The sequence below is a fragment of the Malaclemys terrapin genome, chromosome 12 (genome assembly GCF_027887155.1).
Source record: "Malaclemys terrapin pileata isolate rMalTer1 chromosome 12, rMalTer1.hap1, whole genome shotgun sequence".
NCBI classification, from domain to species: Eukaryota; Metazoa; Chordata; order Testudines; family Emydidae; genus Malaclemys; species Malaclemys terrapin.
The window spans coordinates 7,307,674-7,327,269 of NC_071516.1; the positions used below are offsets into that span (position 1 = coordinate 7,307,674).

At 37.1% G+C, this 19,596-nt stretch overlaps 1 protein-coding gene across 4 annotated transcripts in view; it reads left to right on the top strand.

The window, feature by feature from the left end:
- DIDO1 (death inducer-obliterator 1) overlaps positions 1-19,596 on the top strand; it is an 88,315-nt gene that overhangs the window by 20,489 nt on the left and 48,230 nt on the right. For 3 of the 4 annotated variants that reach the window (XM_054046417.1, XM_054046418.1, XM_054046420.1), the window contains 4 exons: positions 1,791-1,989; positions 8,413-8,523; positions 14,052-14,931; positions 15,206-15,524. In XM_054046417.1, coding sequence (XP_053902392.1) covers positions 1,791-1,989; positions 8,413-8,523; positions 14,052-14,931; positions 15,206-15,524 — 1,509 coding nt within the window. Of the gene's footprint in view, positions 1-1,790; positions 2,107-8,412; positions 8,524-14,051; positions 14,932-15,205; positions 15,525-19,596 lie in introns of those variants that run through there. The other variant, XM_054046419.1, reaches the window with a different exon arrangement.

The window sequence follows — 19,596 nt, forward strand, 5'->3', positions numbered from 1 at the left end:
AATTCAAAACTCACTTTCTTTATTGGTTCTATCCTGCCTCCTGTTCCCAAGCCTGCTCGTTGTACTCCAATTGGGATAGGCTTTTCTGTACTTCTGTACAGTTAGCTTTGTTCCTGTTGTAAAGTAAGTTCCTGATTCTGAAATACTCTTGAAAAAGATTTGCCAGCAGAGTTAGCTGCTGTGGTAGAGGGAGATCTCTTAACAAATTGTTGTTGTCAGCCTTTCTTTGGCCTAGTCTGGTTTTCATGAAGCATTTAAAAAAAGTTTTGCCCCATTCATGCAGGCTGTACCTGCTGATAAAACCATGTTTCTTGAAAAATATTCAAGGATAGATTTTGAAAACTGTTCAGGTTTGGGAATCTTTGTAGAGTGCACATGACCATAGGGAAAATTTCTCACTTGTGGAGCTTCATCTGGAACTCTTAATCTTCCCTACTTTTAAACCACTAACTAATTTCTAGTTTTTAAATCTTTGAAGCGATGGTCTTGTCCACACTTACAAATTTTGCCGCTCTAGCTATGATAGCATAGTTAAACTGTATAGTATATTCTGATTTGGCAAAGTGAAATAAATTATACCGGTTAAAAGTGACCTAAATCAGTATAATTGCATCTGAACGTGCATAACTATGGCAATGAAAAAAATCACACTCCTTGCCAATATAGTTATACTGGTAAAACTTTTTTAGTGTAGACCAGGCCTACTTTTTTACTGTAAAATTGCATTTGACTTGTTTTAAAACACTTTATAGTGTAAAATATTTGATATAAAGGATGACACACAAAAATACATTCTTTTAGCAGTTAGGGTATGTTGGCTTGACTGAGTCTCTTTAAACTCTGTCTTGAAAACACAGTACAAGACCAAGAGAAAGTGAAAGAATAGAAAATTTAACCTTCCGCTAACTGGTAACTCACAATTAGATACACCTCTACCTCGATATAACGCTGTCCTCGGGAGCCAAAAAATGTTACCGCGTTAGAGGTGAAACTGCGTTATATTGAACTTGCTTTGATCCACCGGAGTGCACAGTGCGCCCCCCCCCCCCCCCGCACTGCTTTAGCACGTTATATCCGAATTTGTGTTATATCGGGTCACGTTATATCGAGGTAGAGGTGTATCTATATCTGGCTGTAGGGAAAATTTGTAGGAGTAAAGCTGGTGTTAATCAGATTTATCTAGGATTGTTAGCTTCAATTAGTGATGTTAAACTTCGCTTAAGTTTTTTTTTTAAAATAGGATAATTTTTCTGTATTTTCAGTACTGTTAGAAACATCTAAATATAGGTTATATATTTTAATTTCACTCTTGCTGAGCTATTAAATACTATTATTAGAGTTAACTTGTTTTGTTAAATTCCTATTTAGTACACTGTTGTGCTATGAAAATCTTAATGGCTTCCGAACAAATTTATCAGTATACAAGCAACATTCCTTATGGAGCTGAAAGATCAATCTTAACAGTGGAGCTTTGATACTATTTTTTCCCCTTTACGATAATACTCCTTCCTGTTTCAGTCCATTTCCTGAGGAAAAACTGATGAAGAAACAAAATGTGAAGGTTGCTTTCAAGTGTTACAGATGCACTTTGCCTTTTACTTTCTGTTTTCTTACCAAAACTATCTCAATTTACAGACTTATTTTTTAATAATGAGAACTTCGTAGCAATTTAAAGCATTACCTACAATTGACCTGTTTGTGTTGTCTGACCTATTGGAATTGTGTAATACAGAATGGTAAAGTAAATTAATAAAACTATATAAACTTTTAATTTTTTTTTTTCCTTTCAGGAGCCTACAACTGGAGGATTGATATCTGAGTCTTTGGATTGTCATCAAGATGAACCATGCACTTCTGAATTATCAAATTCAGCATGTGCTTTAGGGATTATGCTGAATGACTCTGATCGACGACTGCTGCCCTCTTCTTGCTCTCCCTTTCATTTAGATCTACAGGGAGAAACCATCCCAACCTCTAATGCTGTGTCAGGTAAAGCATATAGAGGACATTGAAGAATCTTCCTATTTTTTTAAGTTTTATCTGGAATTTAAATCTCAGAATTTGGATTTCCTCTGCTGTACTCTTAACATTTCTTCATCTTCCAAGGTAAACACATATGTAAAATATTGTTTGATCTGTTGCATCGTAACTGCTTTGATTTTCAATTTCTTACTAATATCAGTTTAAAGTTTTCTAATATTTTAAAATTATCTTATTGCTACATAAGATGCTTAAAACTAAAAAATAAATATGTAATGTTGTTTTTAAACATGATCTTCCAAAGAGCTTAACAAAATTCCATCAAGGTTAGAAATGATTTGTGAATGCTCCAATAGCTGGGCATGAAAGGTGATTCAGCATTTTTAGTACCTTACTATTAGCTTAAAATTCATTATTTTTTTTAATTCTACTGCAGCATTCTTATTAGCCATTTCCCACTTCAGTGATGCTCAAGCGTGCACTAGCTTGATGGTTATATCAACAGTACAATCCCACTGAAGTTGTCTTATAGAGAATCTTGTAAATGCTATGTTTTCAAACACTGTTATGTGGATTTGAAAAGTTCCCTATTTTAGCTTTGTTAATTACTTTATAAATGGTAGCATATTTTTTTAAAAAGAGAACTTCACAGACGATCAGTTTTTAGTTTAAGTAGACAAATGCATGGCACCATTTTGTCATGGGCTAACTCTGGAGGGGTTCATACCTGACGTGTTACAAGTGTAGCATATGCTGGTACACTACTTAAAACAGGAACCATCTCATCAGGACTGCACATTGCAAGATGTAAAAATAGTGAGATCTAAAATAACCTGCTAGCATGTCTAAGCCCCTCATATACTAGCTATTGGAATTGTGGGTATATATCGGAAGCTATTGGGAATTTGTTCAGTTTCTTCAGCAATCACCATAAAATGAAAATAGGATAAATTGTATGATTCAGTTTTGTTATAGTGCATTAGATACTTGTGAAAGAAATGCAAAATTGGATCCTATGGAGCTGCTGCTCTCAGTCTAGAGACAATTGACTTAAGTTCCATGTATGGAACAGAGTTTAACAATGGTTTTAAAATTTAGTTGTGGCTCAGATGTGTTAATAGTGTAAAATTCATTAGTCAGACAAGATAAAATTCCATAACCTTTCCAAGGAAAGTGTATGAAAATAGTGTTTCATTTTACCGATTTGTGGAAGATTTATCCTGTGTTGACTGTACAACAACACATATACTACTGATCACAAAATGTATTTATTATTCCTTCTTAGCAAGGCATTCACACTGCATGAAACTTGTTTGAAATGCAGCAGCACGTATGCTTCCTGGTTTTAGTGACTTATGCTCAAATTGTTCTTTATTTTGGATCCTGATAAAGTTGCCTCATGCTTGTATGTTATTTCTGTCTCGCTTCGTGCTGTTCTCTCAGACCTGGAGAGGGATTCTAAGAAGCTGTGTCTCTCACATCAACACTAGCTTTACCCTACAGTTCAGCTTGTGACATTTCCAGGTTATTTGCCAGAACTCTTCTCTGGCTCAACATACAACTTGGAAGCCTTGACACAGAGACCACATCAAGGACCAGCCTTATTTGAGTTCCTTTCAGTGTGTTGAACTTTTTTTCAGAGAATTTGTTGATAAGGCTTTGAGAAATTCTTCCGACCTGAACAAGATTATACATAACCAGTCCCAGTAGTGAGACTCCTCTACAGAGAATGTGTAATAGCTTTTGCTGAATTACTAACTACCAGCATTACTAAAACAATCAGTCCTTTCATTCCTTCACTCATTCAACTCCACTGAGGAATGAAAATACTTCCCAAACACCATCTAGAGAAGGCATCCTAGAAGTAACTAATCTAGTCCATTAGACACTTTCTTCTCCTGGACTCTTAAAATTGATGAGACGGACCTCCTTTAAAATTTTCAGGAATACCTTCCTCTTAACTTCTTTTCATTGCCTCCCCATTGCGATCGCAAGAAGTGACAGGCAGTTCTGGACAGCATGGTGAAACTTATCCAAGGGGCCATTGTCTTTTCCAGAAGAAAGATTACTTGCTTTTGATAGAGATTCTTCATGATGAAAAAGAAAATAGGATATTTCCACCCCATCCTGGACTTGTCTGAGCTGAATTTGGGTTCACGAAATCTCACATTGTACAGAATTCTGGCATTCCTGATACAAGAGGTTTTCTATTAAGACTACTTAGGTTTCATCTGATTTGGATCCAGAAGAATCCCAGGACAAGTAATAATAGTAAGAAGTTACTTATTGACCCAGGGTATTGAAGGGAGATGTCCTAACATCTGATAGTGTCCTCAAATTATACCGGGGAGGGGAGGAAGAGAGTACAAATTGTCTGTTTTGAGGAATCTCTCGATAAAGGAGTCTTCGAAACTGAGTACAGGGACAAGACAATGTTCCTGTTGGCCAAATGCCAGAAGAGAAGGATCTTCAGAGAGAGTCCTCTCCAGGTTTCTTCTCATACAGATGAGAGAGTGACTGAATTAGATGGCAGTTGAACAGATCATGAGGTGAAATGTCTAGCACATCTTCTCTAGACAACCCTTCACCAACCACAATAATGCTTTACTTGTCCTCTTCTTCCATCTGAGGAGATCGGACTCTTGAGCAGGCATCTCTGATCCTCAGCCAGGAGGGATGACAAATGTTGGAAATATTCAGTCTGGCTCTCAGAGCTTAGTAAAGCACAGCCAGAAGATGGCAGCTAACAAACTACTACCAAAGCTATAGAGATGTATTTACCTTCCTAGTCTCCATATAAGGGGCTTAAAAATGATCCTTGTATTGAAGAACTTGCAGAAATCATTACAAGTATCAGAATTCAAAATAAAAATATTAAAGTCCACTTTGACAGCTGTTTTTCAGATCAGCTTCCTAACGTCTATCAGTCTCGAAGATTTGCCTACCTATCATGATCAGACCATCACTCTGGCAAACCATGTGCTTATGTGGTCAGAAACATTTCCAATAGAGGGCCCTATACTTTGACCTTAATTACTCTCTAACAGTATTCACAGAAATGTACGACTTGTTTGGATGGAAACTCTTTAGGTCTGGACTTAACGCAGGTTTTGTACCAGTATAACTATTTTGGTTAGGGGTGTAGTTGGTTGGTTGGTTTTACCTATCTGTATAAGCGCTAATGTGGATGCAGTCTTACTGTTATAACTTATTCTCCTTCTCTTACGGGAATGATCTGTACTGGTATAAGCCACCTTTACACTGCTATAACTGTGTCCACATTATAGGGGTTGTACAGTTTTAATTATGCTACTATAATGAGTGTGTCTATACAAGCCCTTAGAAAAAAATTTGCATCCTGATAAGAGCATCCTTTAGAGACAGGGCAGAACAGGACATCAGTTTTATGGTTCATTTATTATTCTAAGTAAGGGGATTCATGGTGAATTAAGAAAAAAATCTGCTTAATCCCACTCAAACCATTCAGAACTTTGAAGTCACTCTCAAAACCAAACTTCAAAGGATGTTTCTTCCCAGAGGGAGAGAACAAAATAAAGGAAGTTATATGCCATGTCTGAGAACAGCCTCTAGCTTTCAAAATATTATCGAGTTTGCTAGGTAATCTGATTTGTTAGATCTGCTGAGCTGGCAATATTTCTTATACATCCACTTCAAAGATTCTTGCCAACCTTTCCATCAGATGTTCTTCACCCCCTTTGCAAATAGAATGCCCCTAAGGACATGTTCATCTAGCCTGGTGATTTGTGACTGGACACCCAAATGATGAATTGGATAGAACTGTGTTTATTATGGATGGAAAGAACACTTTTTGTTGGGGGAGCACATCTTTCACATCACTTTGGGGAGATAGTCCCAGAAAGAAATGATGAAGATGATGACCTGGCTAGAGCTCTGAGACATTTGATTAGCTTTCCTTGTGCTGCACAAATAAACGAAACTTTAACATATCCTAATAATGACAGACAACACTATATGAACAGAAGACCAGGTCATGACGTTTGCACCAAGAAGAAAGGTCCCTCCTGTTCCGGGGCAGCAATAATATGTAATATATTTGGGCCCTGCATATCAAGTCGAATCTAAATACAGCATCTGATTGGCTAAGTAGGCACAAAACAGAACCAGCAGAATGGAGTCTCTACTGCTCTTTTTTTCTGTTGATAAGAAAGATTGGAGTTCAAGATGGGATCTCTCTGCAAACAAAATGCCAAGACAAGAAGATCCAACTTCCAGTTCTATGTGACCCAGCAATGCCCCTGAATGCATTTCTCAAAATTGGCTATTAGGCCAATTCTGTGCTGCTTTGCCTGCTGCCTTGAGCAAAATTTTCCAGAAGAAAGCATCTGCCCCATTCTGGACTCTGAGACGATGTTTTTTTCTACCTTTGAAATTGTCGTCCTCCCCTTTTCTATGACATGCCAAAAAGAACCACTAAGTCAAGGGTCAACAGCTTACCCAGGGAAACTCCATCTGTCAACATGAGTTTCTGTTAGCCATGGTAATTTAAATTGGCTTTTAAAATAGCTAGAGATAGCTGGTGACAGTTCCCTTTGTGGAGGGTTACTCTCTACTGGTAGAAAGATGTAAGGGAAGGGAGGGAATGTGTTAGGGCATGTAGTGGGCAAGGCAGGTGCATGGTGGAACTGAACTATGCCTGATCCTGAGCCTTTTACAGTGGCAGAAGTTAGAGAAACTAAGTAGCCCTTCTCTTGCTCTAATTCTCCTGAGAATGAACAACTGAGGGTCAGGGAACCATAACTAGGGTCTGGTCTATACTACCCGCCTGAATCGGCGGGTAGAAATCGACCTCTCGGGGATCGATTTATCGCGTCCCGTCGGGACGCGACAATCGATCCCCGAATCGGCGCTCTAACTCCACCAGCAGAGGTGGTAGTAAGCGCCGCCGACAAAAAGCGGCAGAAGTCGATTTTGCCGCCGTCCTCACAACGGGGTAAGTCGGCTGCAATATGTCGAATTCAGCTACGCTATTCACGTAGCTGAATTTGCGTATCTTAAATCAACTCCCCGCTGTAGTGTAGATGTACCCTAGGTTACAGCAGCCACCTCTCTCCTCTTTATCAAAGTGGAGAATCTGTTCCTGAATATTTTTTGTCTTCTGTTTTTTGTTTTTGTTTTTAATATGTTCCATATGTTGGCATAGTTTGTAGACTTCAGTAACAGTTCATCCTCATTTCAGAGTTCAAGAGAAAGTCATAGTTTGCTTGAGTAATAATTCATTTTAGAAAATAATGTTTTAATTTAAATTTTTCATTTTGTGTGTATTTATGAACTCCGTGAGGTATTGATAAAGTTATAGGTGCTAGCCAGGGATGCTAGAAATAAATTACCATTCTGCATTTCCTCACCCCAAATCTGAATAATCTTCTGGGAGTTTAATTTATTTTTCTTTTCAGCTGACATGGTTCCTACTTTTATATTTTAATTTAATAGGGTCTTATAAAATATTCATAGCTGCTTATGGACTAAGGTAGCTGGAGGCTTCTAGACAATCCACTTGCATTTTCACAACTCTGGGTACTTGTACAAGAGTCAGGTTTTGGTATGAAAAACAAGGAAACATGTTTATAATTCAGTATTCTGGTTCCACCGTACGCACATTTTTATACGCGACTATTATTAGACAAGATTGTTGGAAACAATAATTGGGATTTGATTGTAACTGGGGGAATAATTACATCCAGTGTATTGTCTTGCAAGGCTTACATGTCATCTTGTAAATTCTGGAGTCTTAACAACACTGAGAGTGACCATTCCATTATAACTTATTTGGTATGTATTTGTGGAAGTTTTCAAAGTGTCATGGTAGTGACACTATAATTAAAATGTACAGTGTCATTTAGTTCTACTTCTGTATTCTGGCACTTTTAACTGTATCAATAAATTACTTTTGCGTTGAGACATACTTTTCAAGTTCAGATCCATATATGTATATATGTATATGTATATATGTATGTGTATATTTTTAACTTTAAGTCCTAAAAGCTTTAGTTTTGTAATACCTGAAGTTTAGGATTAAGCATCCTCAACTGTGTTCCTTTAAATGAAACATTTAAAATAGTTGATAGCATAGGTTATTTTGAGTAGTTGAGTTATATACCTCAGCTTTTATTCTTATTTTGTTAAGCAATTTGCAAAAATTCGGAATCAAGTTAGTAGTGCATGTGCCTCCTATATCCAAAAATGTGTCGTACAGTTTACCACTTTGAGTAAATTTGAGATCTTTTTGTTTCTGGTATTCATTTGGGGTCAAAAATTAATTACCTACATGTTTGGATACTCATAATTTTACACTGTGACAGATTTTTCTACATTAAATCTCTTGTTATTAATAGATGCAACAGAATCTCCAGGTCAAAGCAATTCAATTCTGAGTCTTACGTTTATTTTTAGAGTTGCACTTTGGGAATGGTGGTGTCCCTATTATGGAACAAGTTGTAAGTGCACGGTCTGTGGCACTTGAATCTGAATCCAGTCTTGGTAACATGGAAAACCGTTCTCCTGGTAAGTCCGTTTTCTTCCTTTATATTGAGCAGAAATCTCGCTAACATATCCAATCAGTGTGTTTCTTAACCAAAAGAAGTTTTTGCACTATTTACTCAAATTATCTCTGAGGAGGAGTACAATATGTTAATGTGTGGATTCACTTTTAAGAATATAAAGAATATTTTTATTTAGGAGCCCCTGTGATGGGTTCCCCCCAGGGTGCCACCTGCAACTGGGGTACCACTGAGCCCCCCATACCCACCAGCCTGGGCTCCTTTTCACACTATGGTGCTGTAATAAGATGCCAAGCTCTCCAAGCTTGCTCTTTCACCAGCATACACACACAGCTAGCTGCAGAACTTACAGGCTGCCGTGATCAGTTCTGCATGTAGCGGCTATAGCTAAGGAACTGCCCAGCTGCTCAAGAACACCCCCCCCCCCCCCCCGACTGTAAACCCAAAATTATACCATCTTGCACTGCACAGTGATCTGTACAGTGTAAGCCCATGAAATTTGCCCCCTCCCTCAGTGTGAAAAGAAAATATACAAGAGCTTTTTTCCCCAAGGCATAACTCCCACACACTGGTCTGTGATGAAGCAAAAGCAAATTTATTAACTTCAAAAGATGATTTTGAGTGATTATAAGGAATAGCAAACAGATCAAAGCAAGTTACCTAGCAAATAAACAAAAACACAATCTAAGCTTAATATACTAAAGAGATTGGATATGAGTAGCAAACTCTTACTGTAAATGTTGATTTAAGCTGGCTGCAGGCTCTTAAGGGGCAAGCTGCACTTGCTTGCAGCTTAAGAACCCAGGTATTCCTTTCACAGGCTAGAAACCCCTCTAGCCTGGGTCCAGCACTTCTCCCCAGTTCAGTCCTTGTTCCTCAGGTGTTTCCAAGAGTCTCCTTTGGGCGGGGAGTCAGTGAAGAAGCACGATGATGTCACTCCCCTGCCTTAAATAGCTTTTTTATATGGTGGGAATCCTTTGTCTTCAAGCTTGGTTACGTCTTTCAGTGGGAAAAACACTGGTATTCCAAGATGGAGTCCAGTACCATGTGATCTGGTTACATGCCCCTGTAGTGTCATAACAGCCATGACCTGGAGGCTGTTTGTACTGTCCTCAGGAAACCTTGGTCTCCCTGGTGGGAGATTAGCTTCTTCTAAGACCTATTCTTCTTCTTAATGGTCCATTGACTTGAATGGGAATGGGCCGTTTCCAGCCCAGCCATCTAGACTTTTGCATAGTGGGCATTCCCCAGGTGTAAACACGTTTGTAATAGATACATAGACAATATTCCTAACTTCAGATACCAAAATGAAACATGCATACAAATAGGATAATTGTATTCAGTAAATTATAACCTTTACAATGAGATCTCACATGACATATCTTTTATAAAATACATCATAGTTATGCCATAATCCTATCATACTATCTCTATGAAGGATATGAGATTAAGTGTCAAATCCCCATCAATGTGATGTTAACTGTACAAAACAAGAGAGTGAGACATGGTCACTGCCCTAAGGGATTTATAATGCTAGTAGACATACACATATAAGTACATCCAAATTCTAATTCACTGGTTGATTGGGGAGAGATTTGGTCATAACAGGTAAGGTGTTTTGTTTTTTGTTTTTAAATGTTATTGACTTGTGACTTGCATTTAATTGCTTGCAAAACTGCCTTTCTCCTCATGTAATACTGCAGCAATTGCGATTTGCTGACAGGCTTGAACCTAACAACCTGCTGGTTCAGACAGCGATGGTTAGCAGCTGGGCCTTTGAGGAGTCCTTGACTTCACCTTAATCATCTTTTGTTCTGCCAGACTCTGGATTTGGGGATCTTCAGTGCATTCTACCAGATGATACTGTTTTCTTAGGCTTGCCTAGATTCAGTGTGGATGGCAGTTGATTGTGTTAAAGCTAATTAGTTGTAAAAGTGATGTAATTTGTTTTGGGAGATGAATGATCATTTATAGTTTTCTTTTTTTTGTTTGTTTGTTTTGTTTCTTTAAGCTATTGAGTTTTGCTGGTTGTTTTTCGTAGAGTTCCCAGAACATTAGTCGGGCACTTCAAAAAGAGAAAAAAGTTGATGTTCTTTGGCAGATAGCATCACTCCTTTTAGTGGCTATGTGAAGATAGGTGGGATGAAGAATTATCTGATCACTAGTTATTCATCTTTTATCTTTAGGTTAATGGTGTTGTAAGTCTCTGTTCTGTGATGTCTTTAATTCATTTCACATGCACGAAAAAGCTAGATTGGAGCTGCTATCACATTCATGACTTTGGGTTTTTATCAAGGATTTGGCTCTAGGTTTTCTGCTGCCTTAAGACATATTAGTGTTTTTTTTTGTTATGGTAGCGCCTAGAAGCCCTAACCAAGATGGAGGTCTGTTATGCTAGGCACTGTACAAATGCATAGAAAGCGGGAGTTCCTGCTATGAAGAGCCTATCAAAGATAAGAAGGGATGATACTGCCATCAAATGATTCAATCTATTTTATCTTTTCAGATTCATTTAAAGTGTAATTTAAAAGTCTCAGAAACACCTGATATATTTTTCTGACTTTATTGTTGAAAATAAAAACCATTGATTCAAATTAAAATAAAAACCTCTGTTTTAAAAGAAAAACTGATTAAAATATTATTGTAGTCTTTTGGAGTGGCTTTAAGGCATGGTGGTGCAGCATCCTCTTGGCATGTAGGAGACCTTTTGTGAAATCCTGACTCTGTTGAAATCAATGGGAGTTTTTTTCCTTTACTTCAATGGGGCCAGGATGTCACACATTGTTTTTAAAAGATTTAGGTTATAAAATCAGAGAAATATAGGGCTGGTTTATTGAACAAGAAAATTGCTGCATTATAAACATTGCTAGACTACCATGGATTAATAATAAATCACTCCTTCCAGAAATGTACTCACATCCTTTAGCAAATGCTATTGTATGGGTTTGGGATAGAACTAGAGATAAGTTCTTTCCCCTCACCAGTGACACCCATTGCAGATATCCAGATTTTAACGCAAATCACCAACCTGAGAGATTGGGAGAGCCTTGTAACATACAGTTGGCCAGCTATTCGGTAAAACAAACTTTTCTAAGTTATTTAGAGGTCAAAAGTAGTTTTAATTGGCCCACTCTCCCCTGGTACCAGTACTTTAAAGTCAGAAATTATGTTTCTCACTTTTCTAGAAAACCTGTTTTATATAGAAAGCTAACTTTAATAGATGTGGTAGCATTTGGTCAATTAGGAAACTTTATAATTTATATTGATCTTTGCAGACAACTTTCCTAAGGAAAAAAATTGCTGTATATGACACCGTGGGAAAAGGATCTGGGTAGACAAATTACCCCAGAGTAAAAGGGGTCCAGCAACCTCAGTCTGTTGCACAATATAAGAAAATTTCTGTAAGATACTGTATCAGTAGTACCTGGCACCAATCAGGTTGGAATTGGAATATATATATATATATATATATATATATATACACACATACACACTGAGATGAAAGAAAAGATTTTATACATATATCATAGAAATCTAGGACTGGGAGGGACCTTGAGAGGTCGTCCAGTCCCCTGCACTCAAGGCAGGACTAAGTAATAACTAGATCATTCCTAACTGGTGTTTGTCTAACCTGTACGTAAAAAAACCTCCAATGACTGAGATTCCACAGCCTCCCTAGGCGTATGTGGTGGTCATATCCAGTCACTAGAGAATATTGGGATGCAGTCCATAACTAAATACCATAGTTGGTGGATATTTATGATCCCGTGGTAATCCTCCTAGGAGGCTTCCTAGCAGAACTGGTCACACAAGAAGAAATGAAGAATTAATTTCTCATCTGCTAGTTACTTGCTCGAATATTGGTAGCCTCTCACTGGAAAAAGAAAAATAGTCCAATCATAGAGAAATGGTTAAAAATAAATATGGAAGGTTGTGGTTATGAAAAAGTTAACATACCCATTACATGCCCAGGAAAATAGAGAGGACAGATAAGTATTTGCTTACCTTTTATTCATTACTCAGAGTACATTGACCTGCAAAAAGAAGAACAGGAGTACTTGTGGCATCTTAGAGACTAACAAATTTATTAGAGCATAAGCTTTCGTGGACTACAGCCCACTTCTAAACCAGCACACCTGTCCAGTTTTTTTGAATATTAACATTTGATAGACATGCTTGGTTTGTTAAGTGTGTATAGTGATTTCATTCAATTTAATAAAATCACTAGAAACAACAAATTATAGGTGTTGTGATGCTCACTCTGTAATATGGTAACACCCTGTTAAATAGAAAGATCTGATGGTTATATTCCTGTATAATATCTCTCTAAACAAAAGCAAGCTTTTATAATGATTGTTTTTTTTCCTGATATTTACATGGTACTGATTGGAAACTTGTTAAAACATCCTAAATAAATGGGGGGAGATGAGGCGAGAGAGAGAAATGTAGGCTGGAAGGGATCTCGAGAAGCCATCAAGTCCAGCTCTCCTGCACTGAGGCAGGACCAAGTAAATCTAGATCTTACTAGCTAACGGTTTGTTTAACCTGTTCTTTAAAACCGCCAGTGACATGAATTCCACAACCTCCAGTGATGTGAACTCTACAACCTCCTTTGGAAGCCTATTCTAGTGTTTAATTATTCATATACTTAAAAAGATTTTCCCAATATCTAATGTAAAACTCTCTTGCTGCAGATTAGTTTGGCTTTCACAAATCCATGCTGGCTATTTCTTATAACCCTATCATCTTCTAGGGAAATTATTTGTTTAATAATTTGTCCCAGTTTCTTTCCAGGTATTTAATTTAGGCTGACAGCTGTATAATTCCCCAGGTCTTCTTTGTTCCCCTTTTAAAAGATAGGTACGGTGTTTACTGTTTTCCAGTCCGCTGGGACTTCACCCATCCTCCATAAGTTCTTAAAGATAATTGCTAGCATTCCAAGCTTGCTTCAGCTAGTTCCTTAAGTATTCTAGGATGAATTTCATCAGGCCCTGCTGACTTGAATATATCTAACGTATCTAAATAGTCTTTAACCTGTTCTTTCTCTATTTTGGCTTGTGTTATACCAGGCCAGCAAGAGCTTGGAATATTATAAGCATCTAGGAAAAAAGGGGATGCACTGCATGAGCAATTCCTAGCTTCTGGATTATGTTGACTTAGTGTTAGATGGGACAGTAAACTACTTCTGCTGTGAGGTGGAACACTAGAGTGTAGTTGTCATGTGAACAGGAAGGGTGGCTTAATTTTCATTATGATCAAAAATTGAAGTGGGGAATTGCATATTGCTTAATTAGATTGACAGCGATCACTAAAATCACAGCCAATAGGAACTTTGAGAAAAAGTGTGTTCTTTGTTGTGTTCAGAGCTATTAAGTAATCATCTAGCATACAACATTTAACGTGTGTATATATCTACTCTCACAAAGAAAACATAATGGCATTTTGAAAGCTTTGTTAGGAAAAAAAAAAAAAGTGTCAGCTGTGATCCTAAATGAGGAAGTATCAGTTTCATAATTTTACTTTTATTTTTAGCATCAGTTTTGGATGATAAAGGTGAGCAAAGCAATGAGGACGAACAAAAAGCTATCAAGCCCACAAGTAAGGAGTTCAAGAAAACATGGGGATTTCGAAGGACTACAATTGCCAAACGAGAAGGGGCAGGAGATGTTGATGTGGACACTAGTGAACAACAACCACAGCAGCAACAAAGCCTGTCCCTCCGGCGTAGCGGACGGCAACCCAAGCGTACTGAAAGAGTGGAAGAATTTCTTACAACAGTAAGACGTAGAGGTAGAAAGAATGTTCCTACTGCTCTTGAAGATTCAAGTGAACCAGCATCCTGTCCGGTTACAGATGTGGAGACTGCCTCTGAAGGCAGTGTGGAGAGCACTCCAGATATAAAACCTGGCACTCGGAAGAGTGACTCTAAAGACAATAAGGATCAGCCAGTCTTGGAAAGCAGGGGTGCAAAAAATGATGATGATGATGATACCTCTGATAGTGATAGTGATGGATTGACGCTGAAAGAACTACAAAATCGTCTAAGAAACAAACGCATTGAACAAAAACCTGCAGAATTGACATTGAAAGAGATACAGAACCGCCTCAGGAAAAAACACCTAGAACAAAATCCTACAGAAACAGTTGATGTCCAGGCAGGAAATCAAGTTAAGACTGAGCTGCCTGTCAAACAAGAACCTGAGTCTACTGATTGTACTGAGACTGGAAATCAAGTAATTGTGCCTGAGGAACATACTGAAGATCTTCAGGTTAAGAAGGAAATAAAACCTGCCCTGGCAACAAAAGAGATCAAAGATGAAGAATCTGAAGAGTTCACAAAAAGCAAATCAGAGTCTGAGATTTATGACCCAAATACACTGTACTGTATCTGTCACCAGCCTCATAATAACAGGTGGGCTATATACATATGCAAAGTATTGTCTAAAAATACTGTACAAGTAATAGAGAATCCTCCACAGGAAATAAGCCTACTACCAAAGATTTCATTGCCAGGTGTCTATAAAAATGTTTTTTCTGTTGCAACTTCATGGGGATGTAAGTAATAGGGTAAGCTAATAAAAAATCAGTTATACGAAGCAACCGGCTTCCTGACAAAATTACAAGGACTTTTTTGTTTTTGAGTTTTTCAGTATTTTATTTTTTAATCACTTGTTCTTTATTTTCAGGTTTATGATTTGTTGTGATAGGTGTGAGGAATGGTTTCATGGTGACTGTGTGGGGATTTCTGAGGCTCGTGGGCGACTATTGGAAAGGAATGGGGAGGACTATATCTGCCCAAATTGCACCATTCTGCAGGGGCAGGATGAGACAGTTTCAGAAACAGATCAGCAAGAAACTAAATCAAGGCATGTAAACGTGGATGGCACAGAGCTCACAAGTGTAGGAACAGTCGAACAAAAGTCCAGTGAGGATCAAGGAATAAAGGGTAGGATTGAAAAAGCTGCAAATCCAAGTGGAAAGAAAAAACTCAAGATATTTCAACCTGTAAGTATTTTAGTTGTTGTCTCTTGTTCTATTGAATGTGTTGAGGCATTAGTTTATCTATGGGCTGCAACATATTTTTATATAAAACAAAGCTGCTAAATTTTTGTTTTCAAGATATTTGCTGTTTGTATCTTTCTGATTTATAAGTAAAGATTTTGATCCAGAACTGAATGAGTGGAATGTCACAATCATTAGGATATATTTTTTTAATTTTTGAAGGACTGAAATTTTCAAATCATACACATCAGGATAAGGAAAATACCCTAATCATGTGTATGCATCTGTTATTCTTTTATTTGGGTAATCAAGACACTGGCTGAATTCCCGTTCTTTCATAAAGACCCTTAAAATTCTGAAATTGGCATGTCTTTATTTTAAAATTGCCTTTTTCTAATAACTATCAATTATTTTATTTTTCACTGTAGGTGTCCAGTTATTATTGGCAAACTTGTGTGCCTTTACACATTCAAGCTGTCCTGTGTACTTCCAGCCAATCTTTGACATTGTGTTTTGACCTTATTTCTTGAAGCTCTTCATACACAGAAAAGGGGGATTGATAAACTTTATTTTTTTTAAAATGACTCTGAAAATATAATTAATTTAAAAAAAATCCTTCCAAATTCTTGCCAGTTTCTACATACAATTATTACAGGAACTTTGTTTATATTAGCTAGTCTGTATGCCATTCTAAATGCAAGCAAAAAGCCTCTTAGCTTGAATTTAAACTAGTTTAAACCTTTTAATGCCATAGTAATTGACCTTTCTGCTGCTGGTGCTATTTTAGTATTTGCAAGCACAGGCATCCTCCTTGACTGTCATCTGTACTTTATTTCTCTTTTTAGCAAGTTTAAAAAAAAAAAAATCTTACATTCTTGCTGACCGCACACTGCAATAATTTATTTTATGGGTTTGTGTGCATTTTAATGGTTGGACAGGAATACCATTTCCTATAAATGTTGGCTAGCATCAGAGCTGTTTATGTTGAAGCCCGCCATTGGCACAATGCTTGTAGACTTTGGAGTGACATTTTCAGCAAAATACTTGTAAATAAAAAAAAAAAATCTTTTTCAGATATATTCTAACAAATTTAAAATTACAGTTATCTTCAATATATGTGTGCAGATTTAACATAAAATACTAAAAAAGTTTTTAATATATCATTTCCCATATGCTGATATTTAATTTTGTGTTGGGCATAAAAATTGGGAAACAGTGACAGGTCCAACCAAATTTCAGCTTTAATCAATTTTTGCCTTTATTTATACAATTTTAGATGGAATTATTGTCATTTATAGTGTCTGAACATGCATTTATTCCAGACAAATAATAACAGATAAGATGGAATTGTTTAATGGGCCCAAGTTACCACATTCCAGGGCACCAGGAAGTTCTTCCATGATAATCGTCGCCTTCTCTTATCTCCTGGTCTAGTCCTTCAGTCTCTTTTCCAGTTTTTCTCCTGTTTGGTCCCATGTTCACATGGGTCTCTTATACATTTCTATATTATAGATTACTAAATCTTTATCCAGTTTATTTCTTAACACACAAACCCTTTGGGTTTTAGGTAGGGCTGTCAATTAATTGCAGTTAATGCCTGCGATTAACTGAAAGCAAAATTAATGCGTTAATTTTTTTTAACGTGTTAATTGTATACCTGTGGGTGTGTTGGGAGGCATTGGTGGTGCGGGGGCTGAAGCTTCAGTCCACTAGCTTTCTAGGGGGAAGGTGCTGAAGCCCAGAGCCCCAAGCCCTGACCCTGTATTTGAAAATATAGAAACCCCAAAAATATTTAAATAAATGGTATTCTAATGTTGTTTAACATGAGATTAAAACTGCGATTAATTGCAATTAATTTTTTTTAATCTCAAGATTAATCGTGATTAATTTTTTTAATCGCTTGACCTCCCTAGTTTTAGGTAACCCATACATTGGGCATGCACAGGCTTCAGTTACCCAACTTCTGCATTTTTTTCTGGTGGTTTTTCAGTTACAATGTCATGGTGTTTTTTTGTCACCCTGACCTGTGTCTTACCAGAAAAAGGGCTTCTTGTTGTCTATTTTCAGCCCAAAACTTCCTGTGCGACACGTTAATTTGGTTCTGTCAGCAATAACATCATTTTAAACAGATGACCAAGTCTGTGTAAAAGAAGAATTGGCAAAACCACAAGTATGGCAACAGGACCTTGACCTAAGTGTTACCTCATTTGTACTCATTCACTATCCTTAATTACAAATCATTAAAAATATAGCTATCACAGCTCTTATTAAGCTCTTAATCTTACCATTAGCAATTCTTCATTTTATATTTCAGTGTTATAAGTCAGTATATATGTGTATTCTCCTGTGCTGTCCTTTTAATCTATTGGAAAAGCTGGGGGGAGTTATGGAAAACATCATGATTCTTTAATGTCGACATTTCGTATCTTCTTTAAACGTGGTTTTTTTTATTCAAAGCCCAGTTTCGTTTGTGAACCATGGCAGAGAAAATTCAGTAGAATTTTTCCTGTGACTACATTTTGAGGGGTGCCTCATTTTTAGGACAGTGATATTTAATTGCTTTTAATGGTACCCCAATGTTTTGTAAAATTTAGAAATAGTTTCACAGATAATTTTAGTGTAAATAGTGAACATAAGAACGGCCATACTGGGTCAGACCAAAAGTCCATCTAGCCCAGTGTCTTCCGACAGTTGCCAATGCCAGGTGCCCAAGAGGGAATGAACAGAACAGGTAATCATCAAGTGATCAATCCCCTGTCATCCAGTCCCAGCTTCTGGCAAACAGAGGGTAATGGGTGAAATCTTGGCTCTATTGAAGTAAATGGAAGTTTTGCCATTCACCCACCCACTAACTTTTATATACTATTAAATTCTTTTCCCAAACTTTCTTTCGGTTAGTCTCTACTGTAAAGGATGAGTATGCAAAAGTGACACCTTCTTACTCAACAGACCTGATCCTCGTGCATTCAGTGTCGGATGTGTTAATTTTTGTGTCAAAATAAACCCTGTGTAATAAGTTGCACAGGCTTCAGTGTGGGCATGATTTGACAACAGTGGGGTTGTACTAAAAGTCTAATTTGGCATGCAAAGCTTTTAGTACTGTTGATGATGCGTGAAGAGGAATAACTCCAATTTGACTTGAGTGAAAGTAGAGTTTATAAAACAAGCATTGGTGGGGGGGATTTAATTGTACACGGAACACACTTGATACAGAAATAATTATAGGAAATAAACTTGGAACCTCACAATCACTTATTATCACTCCTCAGAGTAGAATCCTACTTTAAGGTTGAATTTTCAGGAACACTGAAAAGATGTCAACAAGATGGCCATTACCACTTAAGAAGAGTAACATTATTTCAGTAGCATTTTTCATGCATTGTATTTTGAGCTGTATTCTACAGATTGTTTATTTTAAATAATTCAAATTCTTGTAACAAACATCGCAGCTAATTAATACTTTAATCAAAATGCCATGACATTCAGGAAAGCTTGGTGCTTATACCCTGATCCTATACCATTGAAAAAATGGATTTTTCACCACTGACTTCAGTGGTGCAGGATTGGGCCTTTAATAGTTATTTGTGACACACTACAACTGGACTTGTTAGATATTTAAAATGTAAGGTGCCTCCTAGGAAGCACTTATGTATTAATTCTTGTAATATTTTTCTCCCGCTGTATGTGGACATAATCAGATGTGAACATGGGCATTTGTAGAGAATTATCTTGAAGAACAATATTTATCTCTACAAAATAAATTTTATGGTATTTGTATTTTAGATAAGCACTACTTGTGTCTCAGTAAATCTTAATTGAAATTGGTCTGCGTAGCAACACTATCATGCGGATTGAAAACAAATATTAATTATAAACTACAATATATTGAGTTGGGGAGAGCTGTCTAATGGAGTATTGCAATATTGGGTATTAGGCCTGTTCTTATTTAACATCTTCACTAATGATCAGGAAGAGGGAGCAACCAGTGAGGACTGAGATATAAAAGGAAGGGCTTTAGAGAGATGAGGAACTAGGGGAGAAAATGACAAACTATGACTCAGTTGGAGAACATACA